The following is a 25337-nucleotide window of genomic DNA, read 5'->3' on the forward strand; positions in this document are numbered from 1 at the left end:
TAAAACTCAAACTGGTAGTTGAAAATGGTTATATTGCTTACAAAATATTCTCCAAGAAGATGAATAGCCATTTTGAAAAGTTTTTACCTATTTTTGCAGGACTTTGCCACTCAGAAAGAATTATCTCTAAAAAACGACTCATCAATCTCTTTCGGCGTTGCAAAAAGTCGACAATTTATTTTTTTTTTTTTTTGATAGCTGAAAATAAAAAGTTCCCATTTGATGTGAGGAAATGTCTAGGGCAGATGACGCCTTAATTCAATTGAACCGTATGAACCGTCGCGGCAGTGTTTAGGGGATTTTGAAGTCCTCGAGGATCGAGGTATTTTTCGCATAGGCCAGTAGCTGCTGGCGTCCTCTTGGAGGCATCTTCCAGTGATGCCAGCACTGGCGCGCCCAGGTACTTCCTCCTTGCCCTTAAGAGAGCAGGACAGTTGCAGATGAGATGTTCCAGGGTTTCGGTTGCCCCAGGCTCGTCACATTTCCTACAACTATCTCTGTTTGTGATGCCTAGCTTTGTTGCATGCGCCGCAGCCAGGCAATGGCCCGTTAGTATTCCCACTAGTAATCTGCAGTACTTCCGTGGTAGGTGCAGCAGGTAGTGGCTGAGTTTATCATTGCGGTCCTTGCACATGATTTTCGAGGTTCAGCAGGCGGTAGTACTCCTCCACCTACTTTCGGTTTGTGATCCGGCCTGCTTTTCTAGATCGCTTTGCAGCGTTCTAAGGGAGACAGGCACGTTCTCGGTTCTCGTATTCGCCAGCCCGACGCCTTCCTTAGCTAGTACGTCCGCCGTCTCGTTTCCTTCGATGCCCTGGTGGCTGGGAATCAAGTAGATCCGCACTGACTTTGTCGTGCTTAGGGTATCTAGTGCCTCCCTGCTCGCCAAGACATTTCTGGAACTGACTGCGGACGACTGCATGGATCTTATCGCCGCTTGGCTGTCGACAAATGGGTTGACCGCATCGTGTGCTCTTTCAGTGAGAAGAGCGACCTCTGCTGCTTTCCTGATGGCAAAAAACCTCTGCCTGGAATATGCTGCAATGGTTCGGTAGCTTATATGACAGCCTTATCTCAGGGTCTGTACAGTATAGGCCCGCTCCTACTCCTCCGTCCATCTAGGAGTCCGTATATATATTGAGGTGCTCAGTTTGGTCTCTTCCGATTTCCAGTCTTCAGGTCCCAAAGATGCGGTTGTTTTTACGTCGAGGCATGTTTGGGGGGTCATGTAATCAGTTGATCTGGTCATTTCCCTTCCAATTGAACTATGCCCGTATTCTTGTGGCGACATATTTCCTGAAGCGATGAGGCGTTGTGCTGCCTTTCCTGCAGTCAGACGGGCGTGGATGTCTAGGGGTTCGATTCCAAGTAGGGTTTCGAGTGCTTTTGTTGGGGTTGACCTCAGCGCCCCTATAATACAGAGCAGAGCCTGTCGCTGAGTCCTTTCCATAAGCTTATGATACGTTTTCTTTCCAGTAGCTTGCCACCACACTAAGACTCCATACAGCAGAGTTGGTCGCACCACCGAGATGTAAATCCAATGCATCAGAGCTGGAGACAGGCCCCATGTGCTGCTGAGCATCTTCTTGGATGCATAAAGCGCAATGGTGGCCTTCTTCACCCTCTCCAATACATTAGGTTTCCATGCCAGTTTACTATCCAGTACAGTGCCCAGGTATTTGACTTGTGTTTTTGGGGTTAGCCTAGTTTGATTGATTTTCGGGGGGTCCATATCGGTACCTTGTACCTCTTGGTAAAGAGGATGAGGTCCGTCTTGTCCGCGTTGATACTGAGTCCTACTTCTTCCGCCCACTCGCGTATCTCCCTGAGTGTACGTTCCATTAGTGAGCTGAGGGTCGATGGGCAAACACCCGTAATAAGTATGCTTATGTCGTCCGCATAAGCTGTTATTATTGGGGCCTTCTTTTCGTATCTCTTGATGAGGTCGTCGACCACCAGATTCCACAGGAGGGGCGACAGGACTCCACCTCTATCACCATGGAAGCGGTGCCCCACTCTGATTGCACCCGTCTGCAACTTAGGAGGTTCCTTATCCACAGGTTGATTGCTGGGTGTGTATTAGTCGCTACCAGGCAATTTGTTATTGCTTCCGTAGCCACGTTCTTGAATGCTCCGGAGATGTCCACGAATACTCCCAGTGCATACTTTTTATTGTAAAGGGCTTTCTCAATGGTAGCTACTACCGAGTGTATTGCGGTCTCCACCGATTTCCCTTTAGTATAGGCATGCTGGTTGGTTGACATCAGTCCCCCTACCTCATTCCTGATGTGTAAGTCCAGCAGCTTTTCTAGTGTTTTTTATATAAAGGAGATATAGCCATAACTTATACAAGCTGTGAATATTGCGGAGAGCCATGGGGTAATCGCCTCTTTGGTCACCTGCATCATGGCTGGGAATACCCCGTCAAGTCCTGGTGCTTTTGTGCCCGCAAAGGAGTCTATTGCCCGTTGTGATGCCGCATGGGCGTGTGCCACTTCTCAACGCCTAAAAACCGTGGAGAGCAAACTGTTGAAAATCAAGGGTAGTCCCATCCGGAGGCTTGGATGAATTTAGACATGGTCCCAGGCTTGATTTCGGAAAGGTCCGAAATGTCTGTGAGGAAAGGGGCCCCGAGAAACCGAAGACGGCGATTTCCAAGGGCCGGGCAATGACAGAAGAAGTGGGAGACCGATTCCTCCTCTTCCTCATCGCGACAACTCCTGAAGAAAACATTGAGAGGGATTGATAGCCTAGAGGAGTGAGAGCCTATCTGCCAATGTCCCGTGATTGCTCGGATAACTGCAGAGTATTTTGCTCTACTGAGTCTATATAGCTCCGCCGAGCGCTTTTTCGATCGATGAGGCCATATCGATCTCGAGACTTTACAGTATATGGTTTGCTGCCATCTCCCGAGCATAAGAGAAGAATAAAGACTTATGTATGTATAATGTGAATGCAGCGAAACATTAATATAATTTGAACACAGTTTTTTAATTTAATTTAAAATTTCACTTTTTATACAATTAAGATTTTCTTTATTTACCACGCGCACAACACACGACGCGAAACAAAAGAGAAAACAAAGGGTTCGATTTGGCTGGCGTCAACGCCTAGATGACATTGTAGATGACATTCGTCATCGCTCACTGCTGGTACTGCAGGGTACCTTAGACCTTATACCTTACGATAATGCAATAGTAATTCACGCACAGCATACATGCATATATTTCTGGCACAACACCCGTTTTTGGACGCCTCACGAGCATCGTTTTACATCGCTCTGCATCGTTTTACCAATTTTCCGAAGAGGCAATGCATGGTGCAACCAATGCAATACAACCAAAAGTTTAACTTAGTTGATTGAAGCATTCTTGTCTTGAACATCCGTTGTAAAAATCGTAGAAAATCATGACACGGAAATTTGCATTTTACCCAAAGATTATTATTATTATTATTATTAAATAATGCTAATATCTAGTTAAAACTAAATAGTTGGAGCTATAGCTACTGAGGACTTAAGTGTTTCGTTTCAGATTTTATACATATGTACAAAGATGTTGGGATGAGTATTTATAAGATAGGTTATGGATTGTGAAAAATCTTTGCGGTTTCTAGGAATTTGAGGATAATTTTGGGGTTTTGAGGTGTTTGCGGTGATAGAGGAGAAGGAGTCGGTGCAGATAGCATGTTTTCCACGTTTATTTCGGCTAAGTAAGATGGCTTCGTGTATTGTAATTATTTCGCTGGAGAGTCCCGATGAGTATGCTGGTAGCAATCCAGTTTTTAGGGGAGCAGTGTTTTTGTTGTGTTTGGCGAGATTGATGTTGGTTGATTTGTGGATGGTTAGGATGTTAAATTTATGGAACAGTGGGGGTTCTGAAATGGGAAAAGGGATAAGGTGTTTCTGGGAGATTAGTATGGCTCTGTCGACAGTGCTGGGAATTCGGTGTTTTCTTGTATGGCTCTTGGTAAGGGTTTTTAGTGGGGTAGATTTTCCGTGGATAAGGTTTTTGAAGATTTTCCCGGTTAGGTATTCTCGCTTGCTTTCGATGGTAAAGATGTTATTTTCAGATAGCATATAATTTATGGGGGGTGATAAAAAATACTCCAAGGGCGGCTCTTAATGCTGCATTTAGGTTTGTTTTTAAGCCAAATTTGGGAGCAAATCCATATAAGGGAAGGCAAAAATCCATTTTGAAATTATTATGGACTTTATTATTAGGATTAATGATGTGGTGTGGCTGTTATATTTAAGTGTAGAGAGAAGTTTGATGATGCCTAGTGGCTTAGCAAGGTCAATTTTGAGTTTGTTGATGTGAGGATTCCAGCTATATCTGGAGGAGTTGGCTATTTCTGATTGGTAGGTTGTGAGTGGCATGGCTATTTTTCGGGAGGCAGAGACCGCAGAGATGTTGGTCCATGTTGTGGATGGATTTGAGTTTGGGTGAATTTGTGATGTAAATTCGTGGAGTGATTTGCGTTTGGCTTCTCTAATTGCTCTTTTGAAACTAGCTTTTTTTTGCATTTTATGATGTTTTGGTTGTTTATGTCTTTTTTGAGAATGTTCTATTTTGCGACTTTGTCTTTTTTGAGGCATGATAGTTCTTTGTTTCACCAGGGAACAGTGCGGGTGAGGGACAAGGTGGTGTTTTGTGGGATAGATAGGTGAGCGTGGATAAGTATTTTTTTAATTAGGGCGGCTTCTCTATTCTCGTCTTCATATGTTTGGGTTGAGGAGTTGAATTGGGCTATACATTTTCTGCGTTGAGTTTGAAAGACGGTTTAGAGGTGATGTTTGGGGGAGAGGGGTTGTTGAATAGCGAGAGTAAGCTGGGGAAGTGGTCAGAACCGTGGTGGTCGTCAGTCACTTTCCAGAGGATCTCTGGAGCGATTCTGGCTGTATGACTTTTTCTATTATGAAAGGGGAGGTATTTTCAAAGGATTTGTTATCTGATCTTTTTATTGAAATGTATTTTGGTTCTAAGAAAACTGGCTTGTCTCACTGTGTGAGCAATTTTGCGGCTGGTGGTCTCGACATTGCGCTCGAGCTAGGGCTGCTGCCCGCTGCACTTCGATTTGTAACTGTTCACTAGATGTGTTTGTTATTGGTTTTTTTATACCCGATACTCAAAATGAGTATTGGGGTATATTAGATTTGTGGTAAAAGTGGATGTGTGTAACGTCCAGAAGGAATCGTTTCCGACCTCATAAAGTATATATATTCTTGATCAGCATCAATAGCCGAGTCGATTGAGCCATGTCTGTCTATCCGTCTGTCCGTCCGTCCGTCCGTCCGTCCGTCGGTCCGTCTGTCCGTCCCTATTAGCGCCTAGTGCTCAAAAACTATAAGAGCTAGAGCAACGATGTCTTGGATCCAGACTTCTGTGATATGTCACTGCTACAAAAATATTTCAAAACTTCGCCCCGCCCACTTCCGCCCCCACAAAGGACGAAAATCTGTGCCATCCACAATTTTAAAGATACGAGAAAACCAAAAACGCAGAATCGTAGAGAATGACCATATCTTTTAGACTGCAGAATCTGAATTGGATCGTATTATTATTATAGCCAGCATCAAGAAAACAATTTCATTTTTTCTCGCCCTGTCTCTCTCTAACACACACGTAGCATAGGCGGCTTTGCTTAGAGTAAAACATTAGCGCCTAGATCTCAGAGACTACAAAAGCTAGAGCAACCAAATTTGGTATCCACACTCCTAATATATCGCACCGAGACGAGTTTGTTTCAAAATTTCGCCACAACCCCTTCCGCCCCCGCAAAGGACGAAAATCTGGGGATATTCACAAATCTCAGAGACTATACACGATTCTGCGTTTTTAGTGTTCTCGTATCGTCGAAATTGTGGATGTCACAGACTTCCGCCTTTTGTGGGGGCGGAAGGGGGCGGGGCAAAGTTTTGAAATATTCTTGTAGCAGTGACATATCACAGAAGTCTGGATCCAAAATATCGTTGCTCTAGCTCTTATAGTCTTTGAGCACTAGGCGCTGAAGGCGACGGACAGACGGACGGACGGACAGACAGACATGGCTCAATCGACTCGGCTATTGATGCTGATCAAGAATAGTATATATACTTTATGGGGTCGGAAACGATTCCTTCTGGACGTTACACACATCCATTTTCACCACAAATCTAATATACCCCAATACTCATTTTGAGTATCGGGTATACAAAATAATGTGACTTATTGATGCATTAACATTAATTTGACGCCATTACCAGGGCAATTAACTTGTGCCTTCTTTATCAAAAATGTCCTTAACCCAACCTCAAATTTGCCCTGGAAATAATTGGTCAGGCAACAACACTTTTTATTTTCGTACGGACAGCTGACGCAGCCTGGTTTGGTTATCTGCATTTTGGCAAGAAATAAATGTTTGCGCATAACAGCACAAATCAGCTCGCAACAGATCAGACTGTGCTCGCAACAGCACAGACTGTGCCTGCAACATGCGCGTAGCAAAACATTGATTTTTCAGATTCAGACCACATACTTTCAAGGATTGGACTTGTGATTTGTTAATAGTCATGGCGAATGCAAGACGTAGCGGCAATTGAAATCTTTTAAACTCATGCGGCATATCTATTAGGATCATCTAAATCCTGGGAATGAGAACTTCCTTACCTTCCACTTCTCCTTTGAGTATCGTCGTTCATAAATTTTCTTACCACCAATCGCGTACCGCCAACCTTTAGGCGCCAATTGTGCGGTGGTAAGCCTAAGACATCCAAGGAGTTTACAAATTCAGTTGAATAGTTGGTTGCTTCATCTTCATTCACAGTCAATGAATTTGAATGAATGCATTGTTCGAATGATCTCGATCTGAATTATGTAGTTAAGGTCATCTACACCTTTATTCTTAGCCGCTAAAGTTTGCTCGCTCACTCAACCATTCATTATTTTTTTAGTTGTAGTTATTTTGTAGTTTTTTTTTTGTTGATGAATTCGTCTTTTGTTGTGACAAAGTTAAAAGTTAAAGAAATTCTGAGGAAATTAAATTTATCCGCTCGATTCGTCGACAGGTACTCGAACATTTCCGATAGTCAGCAATTGCTCTGAGAAATCTTCAGCAGATGTAAATTATTAATTTACGACAAAACAACGCGGTGGAGCCTTTCGCTCAGCCGGTGGATGTACGGTAGGCTGAGTGTCATGTCGTTCCTACTGATATTTAGACGGGAGGACGCGGCTACGGCGGGGGTTCGATTCCGAATGCTGTTTCGGTTTAGGAATCGAGCGTTGTCGACGGTTGCATATGAATGGAACGTGAGGAGGTTTGTTCCATGGACCCTTATTGCAGCGCAGTCGTCGTAGCTGATGGTGGCGCTACGATCGTTTATGATGATGATGCCGTCGGCAACCACAGTGACAGGGTCGAGGTGGCTTGGTTGCGTCTGACAGTGAGCGAGATCCCCTGAATGGAGACCTTGCGCACAGGTAACGTTCTCTGACTCCTTGCAGAATGTAGCTGTCGCTGTTTGGTTGCAATTTGTCGCGGCCATGACCTTCCCGTTGCACTCGGCTACCAGGTTGTCTTGTAGCTGGAGTACCAGCCCGTTGTGCGCGACTGGGTAGATGGTGATTTTCCTGCATAGCTTGCTCACAATGGGGAATTGGATTACAAAATTTATGTTTTCTTTAAGATCTATCTTAATATTAGACACTTTCATTAAGTCTGTAATAGAGGTCCCTGTAACTTGATCAGTGAGAATTGATTCGATATCAGTGTCGTCTATAATCTCTGGATTAATTACGTTAACGTTTTCAACAGTTAAGGTGAGCATGAGAGCCCCCAATTCGGTTATTAGCATTCTATTGCGCGTAGTGAGGGTCTCGAATAGGTGACCCGTGTCCACCTGTTGGTCTTTTGCGGTCTTCAGAATTTTATTGACTGTGTCCGTGAGTTGGTTAATTTTTTCTTGCGTCCTGGTGTTAATGTTGATTTGTCTATTGTTTGCAGTGACTAGCTGCGACAGCCTTAAGAGCTGTCTCCAGGAAGTTAAGGCTTCTTAACCTTCTGTGGTGAGTGCAGTTAGCATGTCTTGTACGTGTCCTGTGTTTATCTCCAACAACTTCCTCATGTGGGATTGTGGAAGCAAGTCTGTCAACTTCATTGTCTCGTTGGTCATGGATCTGTAGTCGGTGAGGTTAGTCGAGTGTCGTATCCGTACTGGTCCCAAAGCAGTATGTCGCCGTCCATGATAGGGATGTAGTTCGCGTGCGTGTAGTCCGATACCCGTGCAGTCGTAGTGGTCAATAGTGAAAGTGTCAGTATTATAAGCCTAAAATGGAAATGGAAAAAGGGATTAAAACTATAAATTACCGACGGAGGTTGTCCTTGTGGACCACCCTCCCCTTGATGAGGACCGTTGTCCCCAAATCCGCTTCAACCGTTCTTTCATCGCAGAGGGGCGAAAGTTTGTTTCCTAGCCTGCGGTTGGTTTTTACTAGGACTCCTTCGCCTACTTCGAAGACCCTGTTTTGTCGGTTTTTTATTTAGTCTAGCATTCAGCTCAATCTGTGCTTCTTCTATCTTTTTTATAATGCCCTGGATGCATTCCGGCGAAGCGGTGGTTACGACATCCATGGGCGTTTGCTCAGTTACCGAATGAATGGATCTGTTATATTCGACAGTATCTTGCAAGATAAGGTTGACCGTGTCTACGATTCCTCTTTGAAGTTTGAGGCACCTGGCTATTTCTAACAGGGTGCTGTGGAACCGTTCCACCTGGCCGTTTGATACGCTGTGGAGTGGTGGTGCGTTTACGATGTTTACGTCATAATTGTTCAAAAGAAGAGACCTTATGGTCTCGGACTTAAGGGAAGGCTCATTATCGCAATAGACTTGCTTTGCCTTAGGAAAGACGTTCATCAGTATCAGTAGAGGGGGTCGTAGGTCCTCTATTGTCCTGGGTGCAATGTGAGGAAGAATTTTTTGTCTGTGAAGAAGATGTCAAGGTGTAACATTTCTCCGGCCTGTGAGGGAATCGGCGTTTGGCCGAGCTCTTGGTTTTTTGGGTGCCTATCGTACTTTGCCCTTGCGCAAACTTTACAATTTAGGACCACCTCGTTGGCTAATTTAGACATTTTAGAGAAATAATATTCTGTCATTATTGGTTTGACATTTTCCTGCGCTGCCCTGTGGGCTCTGTTATGCTCTTTGGTGATTATTCTCTTCTGCTACTATCGTTGAATACGTCAGCCACGAGATTCTTGCAGTGCCAGTCGTGTCGATTGTGTAAGTCAGGGACAACCGCATCGGACTCCGGCTCTGGTTGTTTTGTAGGGCGTTAACTTTTTGGCGCGATAGAGCATCGGCTACGTGATTTTCTTTGCCTGGTTTGTAAAAGAGCTTGGCCCCTGTTTCGTCTATTCGGGCTTTCCAGCGTTTGATTTTGGCATTTGGGTTGCTCTCGGATACTGAGATCGTGAGCGGCTGATGGTCGGTAAATATGTTAATATTTTTCGCACCGTAGAGGAAATGCCGCAGTTTGGCTAAGGCCCAGACGATAGCTAGCAGTTCTCGCTCGTTAGTAGCGTAATTTGCTTCTTTATCTTTCAACGATTGATATATCATTGTTATTGGGCGGCCGTTCTGGGACAGAACGACGCCATAAGCCGAGGCGTCTGTGGTCAGATCGAATGGCTTTTGGTAGTCAGGGTACATGAGGGTAACGTCCTCCGAGGCTAGAATGTTTTTTAACTTTTCAAACGCGTTGCGTTGGGCCTCATTAAACTGTACCTGGATCTTTTTTGACCTGTACTTGCTGACGGATCCGTTTTCTCCTTCCAGAATGTCGGAGATTGGTTTCGCGATTGCTGCGAAATTCTTTATAAAACAACGGTAATAGCTGGCTAAACCCATTAATGATCTGACGCTAAATACCGTTTTAGGCTCAACGTAGTGCTGAATGGCTTTCACCTTTTCAGGGTCCGTTTCTTACGATAAAGCCGAGATACTCGACGCTCTATTTAAAAAATTGTGACTTTTCGCGGGCCACCCTCATGTTTGCACTATGAAGGTTTTTTAATACCCAACCAACGTGTTTGACATGATCCGCCTCGTTTTCGGAGAAGACGATGACATCGTCAACGTACACGTAGCACGACTTACCGATTTGTTCCCGTAGAACATCATCGATCGTGCGCTGGAAAATACCTCCGGCATTTTTTAAACCGAAGGGGAGTCGACAAAATTCGTACTTCCCCCCGTTAACTGAGAATGCCGTTTTCTCCCGATCAGATTCTGCCAGAGTGATCTGGTGGTATCCTGATTTGAGATCGAGAGTGGTGAAGTACTTTGCTTTACCTAAGTTTGCCAGTATCATGGTGATGCTCGGCATAGGGTATGTGTCGGAGATGGTTCTTAGATTCAGTTTCCTGAAATCGATTACTAGGCGTTTCTTCCTATTGCCCTTCTCGTCCGTCCCTTTTTTGTCCACTACCCATACCGGATTGTTGTATGGGGATCTGGACTTCCTGATGATGCCATTTCGTAGGAGATCGCTGACCTCTGAAGTTACGAAATCTTCGACACCTTTGGGATATGGATACAGCTTTGAGTAGGCCGCGTTTTCGTCGGTCGTACGGATTGTAGCCACTAAGGCTGTATTATAGGGCAGCGACTCGTTAGAGTCTGCGAAAGCCTTTTGGTAGAGGTCAAGCATTTTAAGGAAATCCGCTTTTACCGCAGGTGGTGCTTGTATATCTTCGTTTTTAGTGTGGTTGACATTTGAGTACATTTGAGGTACTGCAGCGCCTCCGAAGTTGCACCTATTTTTATTTATATTTATTCATCAATACTGCCCCTACTTGTTTTAGTAGGTCAAGTCCTATGATCCCATCGAATGTAGTCATGGAATCTAATAAGAAGAAGAAGGTGTGGGGGTGAGCGGAGAACAGTACGTCCGTCAAGCTACGCTTCAGCCAAGAGATGAATACACGAAGTGCGTCGCCTCTGAACTTTTCGCACATGCCTTTTGCCAAGCTAATGTCGTTGGTCGTTGGGCCTTGTTGGTTAACAAGGTATGTTTCTTTTTTTACCTCATCATAGTATTGCAGAATCGACATTCCGCCTTGCCTCAGCGTGCCCATTTCTTGTTCGATGACATGTATGGGTCTCTTATCGCTGTATGTGAAGTCTAGCCTTGCGATGACGGTCTCGAAGTTCAACGGTGTGTTGAATGATGCCAAGACCGCATCTTCTGGGCCCATAATATTACTCCGGATTATGAGTATGTTCTGGTACGGGAGCTTCCGTCATACCTTTTGAAAATGTTGTATGCGGCATGGGCCGCCTGTCTCCATGCTACGTATGTTTCCTGAGTTCCGTGGAACTCAGGGACGCACTTCACTGCGTCGAGAGGCTCATCGGAAAGGACCCCGTCGGTTATTTCTACATTCTTATAGACTTTCACCTCGGGTACCGCGAGAGGTGAGTTTTTTATTTTAGTGTTTACTAATGCTATTTGCTGCTGAAACTCCTGTTTGAGGGCGTCCTCCCTCCTAGTGTTCGCTTGCGACTGCACTGTAAGTGCGCTTTGCACGGCCGTGTCAATTATAGCTCTGAGCGTCCATATCTGTTTTTTTGGTTTGGCTGCTCGTAGCGGGTTGATTAACTTGGTCAGGTACTTGTAGGTCAATGAACCCCCAAGCAAACTTGCTAACGTTCTGGCACTAAGTTCGGGTCGTTTTTTTTTTTTTTTTTAGTCTATTTCTGTCCATGTTGCGTTGTATGTGCAGGGACAGTGGAGTGTATATTTGTCTTTCGGCGCAGTCTTGTTTTTTGAAGATGTAATTGCCTTTTCTCTCTTTTCCTTTATTTATTTTGTTCTTTGTTGTTTTATTATGTACACACACAAACAAATTAGTATTTTTTGTTTTCTCACTTTGTGTTAAAGTTTTCATAAAAAAAAATGTGTACACTTTTGTTTGGGTTGTTTTTACGTTGGGCGTTAATTATTTAATTACACCAAAACACAACGCGTATAATGTAATTAAGTATATTTATTGACTGCGTTTGGTTAACAATTCCTCAGAAGCGTTAGCTAGCTGAGTGATATTAAACGTTAGGGTTATAATTGTATCAACTCGGTAGCGGTGGCTGACCGAATAAGATGAATGAGAATTAATTGATCAAGGGCGAGCGATACGCTGCGCTTTATTTAGATTCAAACTTAAGACTGATCATGAATGAAATTAAAAACTATGATTGGACCGGCTTAGCGGCCGGTGCTGCCGCGGCTCTGCCGGCACCACAAAACCGTCGCCGCTGTTCCAGGAATTCCGTCGTCGCTGGCAGCTGTTCGGCACCCGTGGGAACTGCTGACTTGTGGGTGGTGTCGTTTTGCTGCAGCTGCAGCCAACATTGTTGCGACATATCCGCCGCGCCTGTGACTCTGGTCGTGGACCTCGCTAATGTGGTAGGTCAGCACAGGTCCAGTGTCGGTGGTTAACTTGTATAATTTTTCAATGAAACTGCTATGTTTGTTGTCAGTTGAAGCTTCTTCTCATAGCGCCATAGATTCGATGATTTTAGGCAAGCGTTTATTTTGTCGGTAGGCGTTGATCTTGGTGTTACTGGCAGTGTTTTGCGGAAATCGCCATAGCGCCTCCAAAATTTCTCGTGTCATTGCTTTGACCTTTCAATGCTCGGTTATGTGCTTCTAATGCACGTTTATGCGCCATTGTGCATTCGTCCCAGATGATGATTTTTGATGCTGACAAAACTTTAGCATTGCGGAGTTTTTTGCAATATTACTTCAATATTTAAAAAATTGAATGGTAATTTTGATGCTGGATGAGCCGTACGGCATTCTTCTAACAATGTGGCTGCTATTCCAGAAGAATAAACTGACACCGCAGTATTAGATCTCGCACGAACAGTGGCTAAAACCATTGAAATCAGGAATGACTTACCAGTTCCACCAGGGGCATCCAGGAAATATAAACCACCATTTCCATCATCAATTGCATTCATTAATGTATCATAAACTTCCTTTTGTTGAGGATTTGACAGGGGTACATTTGTTTGAACTGCTAAATTAAATTCCTTGTGATCATATTCACGTTCTCGTTCCAATTATCGAGTAAATGCGTCAATTATTGCAGAATTTGGGGCTGGCATTCCTAACATGTCTTCGATCAATAATAACGCTTGATTATGTATCTCCTCATTCATTTCAGGATCAGGATTTCTGGAACTTGCCCGATTTTGATGTAAAATATCTTCTGACATATTATCCTTGTATTTGTGCCATAGGTTAGATGGGTTCGATGGAGAGCATGTAGTGGGGCAATTTGTTGTTCTTCTTCAGTAGTTTCACTAGCCATTTTTCTTATAATTCTTAAATTATGGCTTTTTAAAGATGCATTAAAAAGAATACAAATTACTTACACAATTAAAACAAATTGCAAACAAAAAAAAACATTTCTATTTATTAAACGCGTACACGTTTCTTTATTGATTCAAAATTAAAATAATGATATCATGTGTTGAAAAACACAGCTAGGCGGTGTCTGTGACATGCAGCCTACTGGCTGACATTTATGTCAAGTCACCACATGGGAACGCGGTCGAACGGGATAGCGAACGGTATTCTATAGTAGTCTCCTAAATCTAATCTACCTCCCCACCAATTTTCAGCTAAGTCGGTTCAGCCGTTCTTGAGTTATAAATGGTGTAACTAACACGAATTTCTTGTGTATATATAGATGTTAACTATATATGTCTACCTTCTGAACAAGGAATTTAAAGAAACCCAGTCCAAACGTTCGGAGAAGCGTCACGTGTATATCTCTAATGTGTTCAAAGCTCTCTTTTTGCTTCCCTTTTCTTTATTATTATCTTCTATTAGAAAGAGGATTCCTCACTTCAATGAAGGAGAGCAGGAGAATTTTGTATAAGTTCCAGGAGGGATGGCTATTATAGTGCACACGTGCCACGACTCCTAACTGTTACGACTGGTTTAACTTTGATCACGGGATACTAGATTTTCAATATAACCATTAACTTGAATAAAAAAAATATTACTTTTGGGCTCTCATGTATAACCTGTTTATACACTGCGCAGTCTCGTGTTTTCTCTATAAAATTTATGTGTTCTTTTACATGTACATACATTGGATCCTAACCCACACTACGAACGCAATCGATTGATATTGGGCGTCACAGAGAAGGGTATTTTAAAGAAACACGGCTATGGGCTGGTACACGGCGAGCAACTTAAAGACAAATGGGGCGACGATAACCAATCGGACAACCTTGAGCTGATTACCCAGGACGGGACGCTGGCCTCAACGAGCGGGGGCGTGGCTGCCTCCGAAGTCGAACGTACGCTTAAGTCCCTCAACGGATACCATGAGGACATTTTGGAGGCTCTGCGCAATGCGGCCACACACCGTGGTACAGGAACCGGTAACACACCCGTTGGCAGTGGGAGTCTCAGCGAAGAAATGTTACGTAAAACGCTACAAGAATGTAGCAGCTCACAGTTAGGATACTCTGCTGAACCATACAAGCGCACTAGTGGATCTAAGTCCAGTTCCAGGGAAAATGTTTGTGAAAATACCGCTGTACACGCTATATTGCTTGACGGAAGCGGATCTGGCCTTGGTGGCCTAGGTCTGGGATCAAGCTTAGGTGCTGGGGGTGGATCAACTGTTATTGCTGGGGGTATGGGGCATGGCAGTTCGATGCTGCATCACCATCGCTCGCAGCACCAATTGCATCAACCGCCCCCTTTATCATTACAACAGCAACCGGACGAGGACGACGCTCCCTCAACAGGACCCTTGCGTATACGTAACTTGGAGGATCTTATACGGCAGCTCGAGCACCACTCGTCACGACACATGAGTCCCAGCGGCTCCGAGGATATACGCATGTCGGAAACAGACGCTGATCGCCACTATAGATTAGATAGTTCCGCCGCTTGTAGTGAGTCCTCACAAGGGTTAGTGCCAATTATAATTAAACACATTAGTTTTTCCGAGTCTGACACCCGACCAACGTATTATCTGCATAATTTTTATTAATTTTTGTATTCATAAGTATCCCGTCCCTAAATATACAGGCACTGATAAGCTTGAAAATAGTAAACTTCATACACTATTTGATTCATTCTTAGATGTTTCTACATCTGACAGAATTGCTATTGAGCTTATAGAAATAGCCACTTAAAACATGCTTATCATTAATCACATTTGCCTGAACTCGTAATCTGATATTGTTACTGTTACATAAATTAAACCGTAGTGCAGGAGCTTGATTACCTAATGTAATGTATGGCTTTAGAACTGTCCTAAATAAACACAATAACCTTATATGTTCGTACATACACATCATAATCGCATTAATACAAGAATATATGAATTCACAATGCAAGTGTAGGCAGCAACCTGACCTTATACCGTCAATAGCATATAAGCTGCTGTCGGTTGAAAATTCAGTGTCAAAAATGCAACTCAAGCCAAGGCAAATTTTTATTTGCATCTCTTGCAGGCTTCAGGCTGGAATACCTTGTGTGATAAAGGTTCGTTGCCCATGCGCAGCACGTCTACAATGACTCCAAATCTCATCGTGTGGGCTGACAGTCTTGAGCCAGTGAATATTGAATAAACATCGTATTATTATTTACATAATCACATGCACGTTTTTTACATAAGCAAAATCAATTGGTTTCTATTTTGACGGACGCTATCTTGCAAAACTATAAGCTATAAGCTATAAACTCAGTTTTTTTTTATCGATTTCGGCATCGGCTCATTTTCAGTTTCGTTGTTCTCCATTTCAAATACCATTATCTGATTTGACACTAACGCATTTGATTATTTGCTTGCCTCTACTTTATCCCTTTCCCTACAGCTCCAATCAGCAACTAGCACAAACTCAGAAAACCGCTACAATTCATTCGTCGTACAGCAGTCGCTGTCGTCCCCGTTCCGATGAGGAGTCGCGATTTGCTTACGGCAGTCGCTACCGACAGCCGACGCCAGCAGGCCGACATGCAACGCATCAGTCACACTCGCCGCATACATTCGGACACCACACGCATCATTCTCACGCTCATGGACATGCCAACCATGGTCCCCATTCCTCTCATCATTCATCGCATACTCATTTACACCAGGAAGATGATGGTATATATGAGACCGCCGACCAACGCAACGTTTCTGACGCTCGTCTTGATTCACATGAGACACCAGACAGCGAAAGGTGAGTAAACATCTCTGTATGTCCATCCTCAGTCCTTTCTCACTTAACTCCTTTCCTCTTTCCCCAATCACCAATATTGAATTTAAATTCTATCCTGATTCATTATCCTCTGGTTTAATAATTATTTGTTTTTATTCCCGATTGTTTAAGAGCCGTAATCTTCATTTACATTTTTTGTCCACTGTTCTACTTAAACCATTGCATACGGTATTGCCGATTACACTATGTAAAAAATTTAATGTTATGCCTATGGGGTTTTCAAATTTTTTAATGAAATATGATTTTTTTTGTGGTGTGCTTTGTTTTTTTAATTAAAAAAAAAATGATACTATTTTTAATGTTTTTTTCAAAGCTTACTATTTTCATAAATGTAGCTTAAGTATTTTACCGTCTGCAAAATATTAAGCTGTCAAATTCAAAATTGATAATTTTTTGCGAAGCCGTAAATTACTGTTCAGTTTTATTTGAAATGGCGGCAATGCGGACACAATATCAAGATTTTGGTGTACTCTCCTTGTCGCTTCCCTTTTTGCGGGCTAAGCAAATGGTGGGTTTCCATAAATGGCGGTAGGAACACATGAGAGTGGGAGAGATATATCGGACGTCGCGTAGCACGTTCTTTTGGGTGTGTTGACACATAAGCCCCCTTAGGGTCTCTTGAAATTTTGTTGAAAAGTCAAAGAGAGCGCTCAAAAGCAAGCTGCTCTCTCGTTCTATACATTAGGCTAAGATTTAACTGTATATGTCCTCACGATTCTCAGATATGACTGCTTGTGTTGGTTTTTTTATGATGGCGTTGAAGAGAATATATGTACTTGCCGGGTCAAGCAGCTTAAATATTGTAAATTATTGCCAGTGGTGCGACCCAAAGGAAATGCATTTTGTTGTTGGTTGTCATTTACAGTGCCCACTGTAAAGATCATTTTGTTACCGCAAATGCATATGCATATACAGCCGCCCCGAACAGCTCTAACGCTCTTGGGCTATCCTACTCTCTCGCTCTCGCTAAGCTTGCTATATAAGGATATGCAAATAAATTGTGAATTATATACAAACTCTCAACTTTCATTAAATTCTAAACTCGCAACAGTTATTAAAAACGCTTTATAGTTTAACAATACTCTTTACTTTAGAATTCACATCCAGTGTGATAATAGAACACAGAAAGTTTAAATTTTAATACGATATTTGATATATTTAATTTGAATGGAAGCGAAATCAGTTAACGTTTTGTCAACACGCACACAGTCAACGTATAGCTGACCGTGCGAATCTCATACACTTCCAACAACTGCACTTGCGAATTATTGATTGCCATCGCAAAATCCTATCGAACGGGGAACTAAATCCTCTTAAATTAGAATGGAATAATCGGAATTCGTGGGACAGGAACTGCATCACCTTTGAATTTGCCCTTGATGATTGGTTATGAATAACTGGAAAGTATAAATTTGAATAGGTTTTATTTAACATATTTGATGATTAGATAATATCGGTGATTAGTTATGTGTGAAAAGCGGGGCACACAAGCAATAACAACACAGCTATGCGCGTAAAAATAGTTACTTAAGCGGTGCAATACAATCATGAGCATATGAATAGGGCAGTCGTAATAAAATGAACATTGAACTAAAAACTACGCGGCTAATTTCTCAACATACCGGCCCCCCTGAACGATTTTTCAAAACAAGGGAAGCACAGCAAGTTTGGTAATAGGTCTTGTAAACTTCTCGGGCTGTTTTTACGGTGACCACTCGAACCCTCTCGTCTTGGCCAGGATGAACTTCGGTGATTCGCCCAAGCAGCCACTTGCTAAGCGGTTGATTCGGCTCCTTCAGTGCCACAAGAGTGTCCACGGTTATGTTGATGGACTCCTGTTGCCATTCGTGCGAGGTTGCAAAGAAGCAAGGTATTCCAGACTCCAACGTTTCCAGAATCCTTGAACCTTGGCTTGCAGTTGTCTCCAACGCTGCAGTCTGTTAATGTTGACGTCCAACAAGGACGGCTCCGGCACCTACATGTGAGGTTGACCTGTAAGAAAATGAGCGGGGGTAAGGGCGTCCAAGCTGTCATCGCTGGGCGCGCACAGTGCGCGAGAGTTGAGTGTGCCTTCAATCTGTGTTAAAATTGTTGAATATTCCTCGAAAGTCAACGCACTGCTACCAATTACTTGGCAAGGTGGAGCTTGATAGATCATACGCCGGTCTCCCAAATACTTCCAACATGCGGGGCAGACGGCGGAATGAAGTGCCAGTTGATTTCCTGACTCGTCAGAAAATTAGCAATTTCCTCGTCCTAACTTTGAGATACAGCTATCCGTTGCATCTCCGTTAGTTCCTTTCTGGCTCCATGGAATGTTGTGCCATTGTCAGAGTACAAATCGGATATGGGGCCACGTCGAGACCAAAACCGTTTGAAGGCGGCGATAACTGCAGGAGTCGTCAAGTCACTGACGAGCTCGATATGAATTGCTTTGGTGGACAGACAAACAAAGATGGCAAACCAAGCTTTGCCAAACTTCGGTGTCCGACCTGCTGATGTCTTGATGGTAACTGGTCCAGCGTAATCCAATCCAGAATGTAGAAAGCAGCGGGTGGGCTGAACGCGAAAGGCAGGAAGATCAGCCATGAGTTGTGTGCTCGTTCCTTTGCGCTGGAGGAAGCATATCTTGCAGTTGAATACAATTTTGCGGACTATGTTACGAGCTCCAAGGATCCAGTACTTCTCTCTCAACGTGTGGAACATAAATTCGACTCCAGCGTGTAAGGATGTGACGTGATGGTGTCTAGCTAATAAAACAGCGACTGGTGATTCCTTTGGAAGAAGTATGGGATGTTTTGCATCATAGGGTGCCATCGAATTGCCAATGCGTCCTTCTACGCGCAGAATTTCTTGGTCGTCAACAAATGGAGTGTAGCGAATCAACTTGGATTTTTGAGAAAGTGCTTGTCCAGTGCTCAGCTGCTTGTATTCCACTTGGAAGAACTCCATCTGGACATGTTTGATTACCCTAGAGCGGGCATATTGAAGCTCCCATGACGATAAAAACGATGACTGTCGGTCCTTGCAACGAGGGCGATGTACAAAGCGAAAGCAATAGCTAATTTTCCGCAAGAGATGTGACCAGAAGGAAGCTTTGTTGATCATACAATTAAGATAATTTCCATCATCGGAAATGTGTAGATTAACTTGGGGCTTGACCTTTACTTCAATCCGCGCAGCGTCCTCAGTCGACAGTGCGAGCTTTGCCTTAGCAGGTGGCCAAGTGCGATGTGATTGGGAAAGCCACGGTGGTCCATTCCACCACAGCTGATGTTCTACCAGATTTTTTGGTGGAAGTCCGCGTGATGCACAGTCCGCGGGATTGTCCTCAGTGCGAATGTGCTGCCAGCAGCTACGTGGAAAAGCTTTCAGAATCTGAGCTGTGCGATTAAAAACATAAGTGTTCCAAGTGCGTGGGGGTGATGAGAGCCAATGTAGTACAATTTCGGAGTCTGACCTAGGAATAGTTAGAGCTAGGTAGCGAGGTATGCGACAGCTTTCCAGTAAATGAACTTCAGCTACAAACTGTCACAGTGCGCATAGCTGCGCGGGTAGTGATTCGTTCCATTCGACCGAGCTCAGCCAACTATCTTGAAAGAGAACCTTTAGAAATACAGTTGTAGGGGCAAGCAACCCCATTGGATCGTAGATCTTGGCAAGCTCGGACAGCAAAATCCGTTTTGTCAGAGCACTTCTGGCGTCAGGAATGGTTAACTTGAAGGAAAGCTCGTCTACAGCCGGGTCCCGGCGTATTCCAAGAACCTTTACATATTGAGTTGGGCTATCTCCTTCTAGGGCTTCAAGCGGATACTCACAATTGTCCTTTGGCAGCGAATTGATTGGTGACCAACAGTTTGAAGTCCATTTTCGAAGTTTAAATTGAGCTTGGCTCAATAGCAAAATTAATTCATCTTTAAGTGCAATGAGATCGTCGATATTATCGCAACTAGTAGGAATATCAGCCGCGTACGCGTCTCGTACAAGCCCAGCAGCAGCCTTCGGATACAAATCGGCATAATCTTGCGCGATCTGCTTGAGAACTTGAACAGCCAAGAACGGTGAAGCCGCTAAACCATACGTCACGTTCAGCAGTCGGTAATGATCGAGTGTAGCAGTCTCCTCCCTTCGCCAGACAATCCGTTGGTACTGCGTGTGATCTTCTGAAACCAGGATGCCTAAATATTTTCTCAATGTCCGTACAAAACACATAGCGATGGAAACGTAGACATACTCCAAGTAAATCACTTTGAATAGGTGGTCCGATGTGTAGTCGTGAATTAAGTGAAGATCCATTGCAGTCCTCCCCAGAGCCATCGAATACAACTCGGCATCGCGTGGTGGTGCTATCTGGTTTAAATACTGCGTGGTTCGCTAATTAATTGTGACTGGCGGGATCGTCTTCTAGTAGAAGGAATCACCTCCATGTGTCCTCGTTGTATATAATCCTCCATAAAGTCGACATACTGTTGTTTGAGAGCAGGAAATTTTCGAAATTTTCGCTCGAGAGAATAAAGGTGGCGTAGTACTTGGGGCAGTGTGGATCCCATCGGAGGAGCAGAGTCCTTGAACGGATATTGGACGATTTACAGGCCATCGTTTCTGCGGGTGTGCGTATGAACGAAGTGCTGCTCAGCGGGATCACTAGCATCAATGGTAGCGTTGCTTGGTTGAACTCGTTCCATTTCCATGAACGATCGAACCAATGTATCCAGATCCTCGTAAGCGTGATGTGCTGGTGCGTGGGTGTGAGCATCACTACTGAGATAGTAGCTGCCTGTAATGACCCAACCAAAATTAGTATGAAGTGCAATAGGATATTCAAAACCAATTTCTTTGCGTTGTCCAGTGTAAATGTTCCAAAGCTTCTAAAATCACGTCGATTTCTCCTGGTTTACCAAATGTAGGGTCCGCTAAGGGTAGATCACGAATCTTTTTCCACATCGGTGTGTTACTCTCGATCCTCTGGGCTGCAATCGAGAAAGTTTAAGTGTTCATAATCAGACCTGCTACCACCACTGAGGCTGACCTTGTGCGGGGAGAGCAGCGTGAATGTGGTGCGGCCTCTAGTAACCCCAGCAGGATTTGCGTCTAGACCAACCACTGGTATACGAGCATGCGTGCGCGGCAATCCAATTCGTTGAATAAATGATTCGGCGACCATCGTTATAGTTGAACCAGTATCCAACAGTATCCTGCAGGTTGTCTCGTTGCCCCAGAAGTCGACTGTAGTGGCCAGAATCGTAAGCAATATGGCCTGACTCTTGGTCACGAATTTCCTCTCCAATGTATGATGGCTGACCAAGGCTAGATCAGCATCAGCAGAAAAACTTGACGAGCGGACGGTTGAGTCAGCGGATGTATTGACAGCAGCGGAAGCCGTGACAGAGCGTCACGATGAACAAGAGTGTGGTGCCGCAACTTACACAGACGGCACGTGTTTGTGGAATTACACTGCTTTACTTGATGAGATCAGCTTAGACAATTGAAGCACAATTGCGACGATCCACAACATCCAGAGCCTTGAATTGAGTGCACGCATAAAGACTGTGTTGCTCGTGACAATATATACAATCACAAACAGGCGTATTTGGCACTACAACATGATGACAAACTGCACGACGTTTATTCAGCACCGTGTGTGTATCATGGATTATCTTTGGATCTTGACAAGACTCAAGGGCATCGCAACGGGCGAAGACAAAGCCGAACAGGTTATTTATGTTCACATTTTCTTTGCACTGGAGGTGGCCCAAGCTTCCTTGCATTCAGGGTCTGGCTTTGAGAGCAAGATATGGATCAGCCACACATCGCGACTGTCGCAGCTCAGCGCATGTAGACCACGTATACTTTCATCGTTGAACCCTTTGCGGTTGGCAACAAAAGAAACTTTTGAATGAACGAACGAGCAATCAGTGACTCTTTGTTATAGCGATTTTCGAGCCTCTCCCATGCGTCCTGGTAATTGGCATGGGAAATGGGAATATGTTTTATCAGAGACAACGAGAATGCTTCACCATCCAGATAGGACTTCAAATAATAAAAGACTTGGAAAGACTACTCTTCTTGTCGACTGATCCTAAGAACAAATCACTAAACTGACACCAATCCTCGTATCTGCCCCAAAAACGTCGGAAAGCGTATTTTTTCGAAATGAAGCTCTCCGGTTCCCGATGAGTCCCGAAACTTCTCCAGAAGTTGAGTTTGTCCCTCATATAAGCGTTCTCATTATCGTGACTGCTCCGGTCACGTATGGCTTCACTGAAAATACTATGCGCACTAAAGAACTTTCTCTCATATTCGGGGATATCTAAATCCGGATCCACGTATTTATCTTTATTTATTTATTTATCTTCATCATTATATTGGACCAGCTCTTCAGAGAGCTCCATGAAGCGGTTGAAAGTTGCAACCAGTCGGTCCAACTTGTGCTCTAATGTTTGCAGAGAAGTACATGACTGTACAAACTCTTGAGCCTCCGTAGCCACGCGTGTTATCTGGGATATGCAGGCACCACGTTGCTGAATTAGACGATACACTAGGGCCTTCATGGCGAACAGCGGACAACGATATCTTTCAATATATAAAATAAAATCAGACGCGTATGATCCGGCTCGAAGGACCAATTTATTGTATGGTTATGAATGAGTGGACTGTATAAATTTTAATAGGTTTTATTTAACATATTTGATGATTAGATAATATCGGCGATTAGTTATGTGTGAATAGCGGGGGTTGATTTGCGGCGGTACAGCGATATGCGGGCGGTTGGTTATGCTTCTATTTTCCTACTAACTTCCACTCCACAAAAGTCGAGCCAAAATGGAATTGAAAGATCATCGTCGGTCAAATGTAAAACGGTACACATCGATGTATGCGTGTGCAGTTGCGGGCTGTAGCTATACTTGTGAGAACGTTACAGTTATGTTTTGGACACAAGCAATAACAACACAGCCATGCGCGTGAAAATAGTTACTTAAGCGGTGCAATACAATCATGAGCATATTAATAGGGCAGTCGTAATATAAATTAACATTAAACTAAAAACTACGCGGCTCATTTCTGAACAATGATGATTTGCCTTGAATCACATTGTTCATCAGTTTCTTGGCGGACAACCGCGTACCGTTTCGCAACAGGATTTTGATCAGCACATCAAGCGAGTTCAAAATTCCGCCGATAGTTGGTCGCTTCAACCTCGTCGGTCACGCTGGCAACGAAATTGTACGAATGCAGTTCTCCAGCGATTAGACTTTTAATAATGAAATTCAAGCTATCGACGTCCTTATTTTTCGCTGCTAGTATTGCCCGTTCATTAATTCAATCGAGATTTTTATAATTTTTTGCACTGTCGGGCAACACTTTAGTGATTTGTTCCTCCTTCGACTATATGAACTCCATCAAATTTGGCGGGAGCGAAATATCAAAAGGAATTCGACTCGATTCAGCAGCCGAGCGGTCGTTCTGCAACACGACTATCATAATTAATCATTAATTTCGTTATCGCCGAATTCTTGGGCGATATGATATCTATACAACGTTTTTCAGTCGCAACGACGACAGATAACACTGCACAACAGCATAGCTCGCAAATAACTGTTGACACTTTCGGCGTGTCTGATAAAAACCTCTCATTGACGGACACATTGAGAAAATGGACTGAAAAGACCCGATCAAATCTGTTTTTGCTCAACTCGCTCTTTGCTCAAGCAAAGACCGATTTCTTCACTTTTCTTTTGTTCCTGTTTTTCACTGAGCATCTTGTCGCGAGTGAACGAACAAAGTGTCTTTTGCGTATGTATGCGTGCTTGTACGTGTGATGCTTATGGCTACGATCAATTTTTGTGAATTCTATACGGTTTGACTATTGGAGCTTAAAATGAATCGTGAAAAGCAAAACGAAAATGTTCGTTTGCCAATTTTGCAAATAAATATACATATTACAATACAATAGCCCAAAAGATGCGGAAAACATGAATAAATAAACATATACAAGAAAAAAACTAAAAACACTTTACTCAGACACTTTTTTGGTTCTGCTTATCTAAACTCACTTTTGCTGGAGCGCTTGACCAAAGTGTCTCTCTAAGTTGTTATTGTGAGACACGATCGTGTGTCGGGCTCACCCGAAAACCCGAAACACATAACACAAGCGAAGAGACAAAAAGTGTTCTGCTCAGTGAGAGACCGTGTCTTCGTGGTCTTTTTCGGTTTTGTCAGTGAAGGGAAAAAGTGTTGACCGTCGTTTGCGAGCTATGCACAACAGCATACATATCTGATGATTGGGTTATGTTACATGATTTCAGTCAAATTTTTTGTGACGATTTTAAATGTTTAACTGAAATTTTTGTATCAGCTATAGTCAAAAAGTAGGACATATGGGTCTTTTTTAATTAAACGCGGTATATTTAAGGTATAGGATTATTTTATTTAGATCTTAAGTTGAAACAAATTTGCCTTTATTTGATTTCCTTTTTGAAGCTGAAGGCAAAGGGCTGTTCTGTGTGCTCAAAAAATAGTCAGCGATCATGTTTGAGTTCCAGTAGCCTTAGCGTTTCTCGATCCTACGAAGGTTTTGGTGAAATCTCTCGCCTTGTTCTTCACTTAAATTTCCAAGATTACAAGGAAAATTGTCGATTTTTTCGTGTTGTGCCAGTTATGTTCATATCATTGCGGTTTCGTAACTACATTTATTCTGTTGTCCATTATTCCACAAACGTATAAGCTCAACGCACGTTTTGCATACTTTTTGCGGAACCCAAGGCTTATGTTTTATTTCCAGTGTGACCAAAGTAATTAATCTAAGCTTCTGTTACGAGCGCTGTCACATTTAAACAATATTCTTTGAACATATATTCTCCGCAAATTGAACAAAAATGATCAAGAAAACGGTAAAAAAAAATAACGTTATGAAAAGGCGACTTTTGAGCGAACCTCGTAAGCAAATAAGTGTATTTTTAGAAAAAACGATCTCAGATTAGTAAACACCAAGTGATAAACGTCAATCATCAGACAAAAGTTTGGATTTTGTTGTGCAGCGAAGATCTTTGTGGACGATT

At 43.3% G+C, this 25337-nt stretch overlaps 1 protein-coding gene across 21 annotated transcripts in view; it reads left to right on the forward strand.

Annotated features, from left to right (window-relative positions):
- LOC108160402 (disintegrin and metalloproteinase domain-containing protein 11) overlaps nt 1-25337 on the forward strand; it is a 551474-nt gene that overhangs the window by 513777 nt on the left and 12360 nt on the right. For 12 of the 21 annotated variants that reach the window (XM_033387853.1, XM_033387852.1, XM_033387855.1 and 9 more), the window contains 2 exons: nt 14197-14977; nt 15889-16239. The exons of 1 other annotated variant lie outside the window; for it this stretch is intronic. In XM_033387853.1, the coding sequence (XP_033243744.1) occupies nt 14197-14977; nt 15889-16239 (1132 nt within the window). Of the gene's footprint in view, nt 1-13208; nt 13333-14196; nt 14978-15525; nt 15567-15888; nt 16240-16389; nt 16531-25337 lie in introns of those variants that run through there. 8 more of the 21 variants (XM_033387864.1, XM_033387865.1, XM_033387862.1 and 5 more) reach the window with 7 other exon arrangements.

This window comes from Drosophila miranda, chromosome XR (genome assembly GCF_003369915.1).
Source record: "Drosophila miranda strain MSH22 chromosome XR, D.miranda_PacBio2.1, whole genome shotgun sequence".
NCBI lineage: Eukaryota > Metazoa > Arthropoda > Insecta > Diptera > Drosophilidae > Drosophila > Drosophila miranda.